The sequence below is a fragment of the Octodon degus genome, unplaced genomic scaffold (assembly GCF_000260255.1).
Source record: "Octodon degus isolate 3935 unplaced genomic scaffold, OctDeg1.0 scaffold00042, whole genome shotgun sequence".
NCBI classification, from domain to species: domain Eukaryota; kingdom Metazoa; phylum Chordata; class Mammalia; order Rodentia; family Octodontidae; genus Octodon; species Octodon degus.
Window position 1 is genome coordinate 4051216 of NW_004524618.1, and position 8014 is coordinate 4059229.

The following is an 8014-nucleotide window of genomic DNA, read 5'->3' on the forward strand; positions in this document are numbered from 1 at the left end:
TTTATCTGACTGAAGTACAGGCCATCTATTCCAATTTTCTGTAGGACTTTGAACATGAATGAGTGTTGGACTTTGTCAAAAGCCTTTTCTGCATCCATGGAGATGATCATGTGGTTTTAGTTTTCGCTCTATTGATAGAGTGTATTACATTTATAGATTTGGGAATATTGAACCATCCTTGCATCCCTGGGATGAATCCTACCTGGTCATGGTGAATAATCTTTTTGATGATTTACTGTATTCTATTTGCTAGGATTTTATTGAGGATTTCTGCATCTATGTTCATGAGGGAGATTGGCCTGTAACTTCTCTTTTTTAGTTGCACCTTTCCCTGGTTTTGGTATCAGTATAATACTTGCCTCGAGGAATGATTTTGGGAGGATTGCTTCCTTTTCAATTTCATTGAAGAGTTTGAGGAGTATAGGGACTACATTTTCTGTAAATTTCTTGTAGAAATCAGCTGTGAATCCATGAAGACCTGGACTTTTCTTTGTCAGTAGGTTTTTTATTACATTTCATATTTCATTGGCTGTTATTGGGTTATTGAGAGTTGTTACATCTTGATTCAGTTTTGGTAATTTGTACCTTTGTAGGAATCTGTCCATTTCATCCGTGTCTTCTGTTCTGTGAGAGTAAATAGCACCGAGGAAAATGAAATACCTTGGAATTAATCTAACAAGAAGTCAAAGGTCTTTTCAAGGAAAATTACAGCACTCTGAAAAAAGTGATTGTAGAGGATTTCAGAAAATGGAAAGATATTCCCTGCTTCTGGATAGGAAGAACCAACATTGTGAAGATGGCCATACTCCCAAAATTGCTGGACCGATTTAATGTAATCCCTATCAAACTATCACCAACACATTAGCTACTTCTATTTTCAAAATAGCTATTGATAATCTTCTGAATTTCTACTGGGTCTGTGGTAATTACACCATTTTCATTCCTTATTGCTTGTATTTGAATTTTTTCTTTCTTCTTTTTGATGAGGTTAGATAGGGACTTATCAATTTTGTTTAATCTTTCAAAGAACCAGCTTTTTGATTTGTTAATTCTTTGAACTGTTTTCGTCATCTCAATTGAATTAATTTCTGATCTAATCTTAATGATTTCTTCCTGTCTTTGGGCTCTGGGTTTGGTTTGCTCTTCCTTTTCTAGATGTTGGAGGTGCAGGATTAGGGTGTTTATTTGTTCCTGTTCTGTTTTCCTAATGTGTGAGTTCACAGCTATAAATTTCCCTCTGAGAACTGCTTTCATTGCATCCCATAAATTCCAATAAGTTGTGCTTGAATTTTTATTGAATTGTAGATATTGTTCAATTTCTTGTTTAATTTCATCTGTGACTCTTTGATTGCTGAGTAGGGTGTTGTTTAATTTCCATGTATTTAGGGTTTTTTTTTTTCTGGTTTCTTTTGTCATTTATTTCCAGTTTCATTGCACTGTGGTCCAATAATATGCATGGGATAATTTCTGTTTTCTTGCATATACTTAAGCATGACCTATGGACTAGTATGTGGTCTATTTTAGAAAATAACCCATGCGCAGCTGAAAAAAATGTATTCAGCTGTGCTTGGGTGGAACACTCTGTGTATGTCCACTAAGTCTATTTGCTCAAAGGTCTGGTTCAGTTCTGGTACTTCTTTGCTGATTTTTTGTCTGCTTGACCTATATTTTTGGGATAAGGGGTGTTAAGGTCTCCTGTTAAGATTGTGGTATTGGATATTAGAATTTTCATGTCCATTAAGATTTGTCTTATATAGTTGTGTGCTCCCGTGTTTGGTGCATACATATTTATGAGTGTTACCTCTTCCTCTTGAATTTTTCCTCTAACCAGTATAGAGTGGCCTTCTTTATTTCATTTGGTCATTCTTGGTTTGCAGTTGAGACTGTCTGAGAACAGGATTGCTACCCTGTTTTTTTTCTGAGTTGCTGGGGTGTGTAATATTGTGTTCCATCCTTTCACTTTCAGCCTATGAATGTCTTTATGAGTTAAATGTGTTTCTTGTATAGAGCATATTGTTGGATTTTGTTTCCTAATCCACTGTGCCAGTCTATTTCTTTTAATTGGTGAATTGAGTTCCTTTACATTGATGGCTATAATTGAGATGTATTGACTTACGATTGACATGTTGTTTACATGCTGTTGTTTACTCCTTTTTCTCCTGTGTTTAATTGTTTGCCCTATTTAGTGGGTTCCCTCTGTTCTCATTTGTGGAGTTCTGATCATTTTGGTCCCTCTCTAGAACATCTTTCAGTAGTCTGTGTAGGATTGGCTTTGTCATCATGGAATTCTTTAGTTTTTCTTTGTCATGGAAGTATTTCCCTTCTCCATCAAACTCGAAAGAGAGTTTTGCAGTGTGTAGTAGTCTTGGCTGGAATTTGTTTTCATAGAGGACTTGAAGTACTCTGCCCCATGCTCTTCTTGCCCTCATGGTTTGTGAAGTGAAGTCTGCTGTAATTCTGATGGGTTTTCCTTTGAATATGATCTGTTGCTTTTCTCTAGCAGCTTTCAGTAGATTATTCTTGTGTTGGATTTCTGGGATCTTGACTATTATATGTCTCGATTTGTTTTTCATTGGTTTGAAGTTATTTGGCATTCTGAATGCTTCTGTTACCAGAATGTCAGATTGTTGCCCCATATTTGGAGAGTTTTCTGCCATTACTTCTGCCCATATTCTTTTTATATCATTTGTATTGACTCCTTCTTTCTCATTGATGCCTGTTGTTCATCTTTGCCTTGTCTTGAAGGTGATGATTTATTTTTTTCCTGCATCCTAGTTGTTTTTAAAAGATCTTTTCTTACCTTTTCACTAGCTGCAATGGTGTCTTCAGTATCAGAAAGTCTATCTTCACTTTCACTGAAAGTTTTGCAAGCTTGTGATTGAATTTGTAAGTTCCTCTTTATCTCTTTGAGTCTGCTTCATGCAATGTATTTCTTTCCTGTATTGCTCATTCAAGGAATCTGTCATTTTTCTGATCTCCTCTATTTTTTAAATCAACATCTTCTTTAGAAGCAGTTATTAATTCTTTTACTACAGAGATTTTTTCAGATTGGGTTTCTTCCCTGTTTGTGCATTTGATTATTTACTCCAGATGCTATTAATTCAGAGATTTCTTTTTTTATTTCAGAGGTTATTTCTTATCTGAGTTCCTCTATGTCTTTCTGCAGTTGTTTCTTTATTTCAATGCTATTTATTCAGAGATTTCAGCTGTGTGATTCCCAATTTCTTCTGTGCTAGTGTCCTCTGCACTTGCTATGGGTGGGCTTGGCATCTGAGATTGCATTTTGTTCCTTCTTTTCGTCATTTTGTATAGCACTGTCCTCTGACCTTTGTTGTAGAGCGTTGGTGCAGTTATAACCTTAGCACTTACTGATTTTCGGGTGCAAATCACAAAGTTTGAATTTATCCAGCTGTGCCTGATTTGGGTCTGTCTGCTGTGCTCAGCTCTGTCCTACTGCCACCCTTGGGAGTGAACCTTTTGTGCCCCTCTGGCAAGATGTTCCTGGACTAGCTGGGTGGTTCTGTCCCTTACTCTCTCTGCAGGAACTTCAGTTGCAGAGTTTCATCCCTGGCCTGTATGCCAGGCCTGCTGGGTCTGAGCGGGACGCTGGTGTGAGTGGCATTTTTCCCTAACGTCTTTCTCTGTAGACTCATTATTAGTGCCCAGAAATGCTGTTGATTTCTTGTGTGCTGAGTTTATGTCCTGCTACATTACTGAAGGTGGTTATCAATTTTAAGAATGTTCTGGTGGATTTTTATGTAGAGTTCCTATCATCTACAAATAATAATTTTCTTTTCTTTTTCCTTCCCTTCCCTTTCTTTCTTTGTATTTGGTACAGGGTCTCACTATGCAGCTCAGACTTGTAGTGATCCTTTTGCTTCAGCCTCCCCAGCAGTGGGATTGCAGGCGTGGGCCACCATGCCGGGTCTCTGGGACTAGATTAACACACTGGGGGTGTGGCGTGTGGTGCCAGGGATCAAACCCCAGTCCCTGTGCCTCTGCTGAGCTATCTTGCCAGCCCTTCCTTCTTGTATGTATCCCTTTTCTTTCCTTCTTTTGTTTTCCTTGGTTAGGTGCGCTGAGCTTTGTCTACTTTCTTTAATCTCTTGAACCAACTCATTGATTTGTTTTTTTGGACCTTCATTAATTTCTGTTTTGATTTTTATAATTTCCTCCCTTATACTAGCTTTGCCTTTGAATTGTTCTTGTTTTTCTAGGGCTTTGAGGTGCATTGTTTTATTTGAGCTTGCTCTATTTTTGTGATGTGGACATTTACAACCATAAGCTTCCCTGTTAGGGCTGCTTCCAGGATGTCCCAGAGTTTTGGCATATTTTAGAGACCTCATCATTTACTTTTATAAACTATCCAATTTGTTCTCTAACCCCATTGTTCATTTAAAAGTATACTGTTTGTCTTTCACGTATTTGCATAATTTCTGTGTTTTCTTTTGTTGTCAGTTTCTGGTTTCATTGTGCTAAGATTGTTAATATGGATGGTATAATTTCAATTCTTTTAGATTTAGTTACACTTGCTTTGTTGGCAGAATATGTCTTTTCACTGGGGTCTATTTGGGCAGAAATTCTGTGAATTCTTTGAAGAATTTGTGTTCTATTGTTATTGGGTGGAACACTGTAGGTATCTATTAAGTCCATTTATTCAAAGGTTTTTCAATTCTGACATTTTTTGTTGATTTTTGGTCTAGTCAGTCCACCTATTTGTGAAGTGGGGTATTGAGGTCCCTCACTATAACTTTTTAATCTTTATCTGGGAGTTTTATAAATTAGTGTGCATTATTGTTTGGTGGCTAAATGTCAATAATTATTAGTTTTTCCTGTAGCATTGTCTCCTAACTGGTATGTAGTGACCTTCTTTGCTTCTTTGAATCAGTTTGGTTTGAAATCCATTTGTCTGAATATAGGATAGGGACCCCTGCTTTTTCTCCATGTTCTGTTTACATGGAATATTGTTTTTTATCTTTTTAAAATCTGTGTGTTTCTTTTGGGGAGTTTCTTGTACATATTACACTGTTGGATTTTGTTTGTTGAACCATTATGCCTGTGTTTCTTTTCATTAGGGAATTGAGACGGTTCACATGGAATTCTTACTGAATTACATGGGCTTACTCCTATTATTGCCTTAGTTTCCTGCTGCAAACTCTGTTTTTCTCCTACCTAACTGCTCAATCTATCTGTTGCATGCATTCTACTAGACCTTTTGCCACTGATAATTTTACTGTCTCTGTTATTGCTAAGGATACCCTTCAGAACTTTTTGGAGTGCTGGTTAGGTTCTTAAGAATTTCTTTAGGTACTCTTTATTGTGAAAATATCTTATTTTTCCATCAATTTTGAAAGAGTTTATCAGGGCATATCAGCCTGCTTTGAAAATTATTTTCTTTTAGTGCTTGAAATCCTTCACTCTAGTATCTCCTGGCCTGTAAGATTTGTGCTGTGAAGTCTGATGTAATACTACTGGGTTTACCTTTATAAGAAATTTATTGGTTTTTTCCTAACCCACTTTTAAGAGTCTGTTCTTGTGTCAGATGCCTGGGATTTTCAGAGTTATGTCTTGTAGAGATGTCCTCTTCTGACTTATTTGGAGTTCTATATTCCTCACTTGTCTGTATGTTAAATTATTTTCCTTTATATGGAAAGTTTTCTGCTATTATTTCAGTAACCAGGTTTTTAAAATGTCTTTTGTGCTGTCTTCTTATTTTTTGTTCGTTGCAATTCATCTTAGAATATCTCCTTTGTACCGGCTAAGAGCTGTTGGACCTATTTCTTGTGTTCTGTTGTTGTTTTTAAGGTGTTTATTGACTAGCCACTGATAACAGCGCCGTCTTGTAGATCTGACACCCTGTCCCCATGTTGGTCACTTCTGGTGTTCATGCTTTTGATAGTTTTTAATCTCCTGAATTTCTATGTGGAACATTTTTATGGACTCTCAGTTCTTTTCTATGCTGGTCATAGTTTTCATCCTTTATTTACTTCTGACAGGTTTCTCTTATTGTCTTCTGTAGACTCTATGATAATTTTGTTTGTTCGACCCAATATCTGTGTTTATTTATATCTTCTGTGAAATTGTCACATGCCTTATTGATCTGTTTCGCTGTCTCCTATAATATCATTTAAAATAATTCCATGTCTGGCTTCTGGTTTCTTCACTTTAGTACTCTGGGCATCAGTTCTGGGGGAGTTGGGAAATCTGGGGGGCATTTTGTTGACCTATCTTGTCTGTCTGTCTGTCTGTCTGTCTGTCTGTCTCTCTCTCTCTCTCTCTCTCTCTCACTCAGCTTTGCTTTTGTGTGGAGGGTTTGGTCGTAATTGCAGTGGGAAGTTTTGTTTCTAGTGTGGAGACTCTTTAGCTCACGTCTACTTTTCAGTGGTCCCTGTGGCTAGGTTTAACTGCTGGCCTTCACCTCCTTCCCAGGACTCAGTCACGCCTGCCTAGCGGGGTGGGAGGTGGCAGCTTGTTTGGCGGGCTCCCCAGGCATGTGCCACAGTGTTAACAGCCCCAAGGCCATCCAGATGCAGCAGTACGGTACCTCGGCTTATAGACTTATTTTTTTATGATTTGGAGGAAGATGACGTGTTTGTGATTGTGATTGTGTTCATGTTTGTGTGGGGAAGATGGCTGTGGTCATATTTGTCATTGTGGAGGTTGTGGATGGAAGCACAACTTTGCCAAATACTTCTGCTGTCACCCAAATTGCTCCCTGCACCAGAAATCTCTCTGTCTGTTCACTCCAGACTAATTACAGTGTGAGCATTGGGTGGCCTTGTTTCTTTTGGTAGATGAGAACGTGGTTAGTCTTCTGGGCTCTGGTGCGGGTGCCAGGCAGGAATTCAAGTGGACTGTTAGACTTGATGTTAGATTGAAAGTCACCAGCCGTGGGGTTAGGTAGTTCCCTTGGCTCCCTGGGCGCTGTCCTCATGCAGGGTCAGGTCAGTGGGTCAGTCCTCACCTCTGCTGCCCCGTGCCAAAGGGAGGCAAAGCTTAGAACTAGCTTGGGCTTGGTGCGTGGTCTTGCCTCTGTGTGCGTGTGTGGCTGGCTGGCACGTTCCTGCTCGCTTACCTCAGTGGGGCGCTGTCTATGTGGGCCTGCTTGCTTGTGAGGGGCGCTGTGGACTAATGTGGGCCTGCTTTCTCCCATGAGGAGGGCCCACACTTCCAGTTAGAGTGTGCTTGCTTGTGGAAGGGGGTGCTGTACATCTAGCGTGGGCCTGTCTACTTAAATTGGACTAATAAGTTCCAGGTTGTTTGGTTTGATATAGCGCCATCTACAGAAATTTCTTATTCTGCACCCTGAGAAATGGGGATGAGGATGGTGTGTACTCAGAGTTTTTGTTCTGAGGCAAGATCTTGCTCTCTAGCCCAATGTGTCTCCCTGTCTCGATGCTCAACCTGGCTGGATTAAGGGACTCCTGGAGAGGTGCGTGGGTTGGGAGGGTACTCACGCCAGCGATGAGTTCCTGAGTAAATGGGCCACCAGGTGAGGGCTGGGAGAGGAAACGGATTGGAGTGCGTGTGGCCCAGGGGCCTATAGCTGGCCCGGGCGCCCTCCTGTCTGGCTTCTCCTAACCTGCTCTGCTTCCCAGCTGCCATGAGCTACCAGCTGTCATTTGCCATGCTCTTCTGCCACAATGTTTGTGCCCTGGACCCCGCTGATCACTGTGGAAACCTCTGAACCCATGAGCCTTTAAGGTGTGGATTTCAAGCTTTTGTCCAATCTACAAGAAAGCTTTCCAGTATATCTCAGCAGGCTTAGACTCAAGATCCTCCTGTCTCGGCCTCCTGAGTGCTGCTGGGACTACAGGCAAACTACCACACCTCTCTGCAGAATCTCATGTGTTAATGTGCATGAAGATTAGATTAGTATTGTTAGTCTCCAAGTGTTTTTGGGGCCTTCAAAGCTTACTATCCTGTTTCACTCCTCTCTGATTATCTTCATTAATTTTCCAGTTACTGGAACAAAAAACCCAATACCTTAAAACTTAAAGGGAGAAGAGGTTTA

At 39.9% G+C, this 8014-nt stretch overlaps 1 protein-coding gene across 1 annotated transcript in view; it reads left to right on the forward strand.

Annotated features, from left to right (window-relative positions):
• Cfap58 (cilia and flagella associated protein 58) overlaps positions 1–7687 on the forward strand; it is an 80992-nt gene extending 73305 nt beyond the window's left edge. Inside the window, exon 16 of the mRNA XM_023715495.1 lies at positions 7599–7687. Coding sequence (XP_023571263.1) covers positions 7599–7687 — 89 coding nt within the window. The remainder of the gene's footprint in view (positions 1–7598) is intronic.
• Positions 7688–8014: the final 327 nt, after the last annotated feature.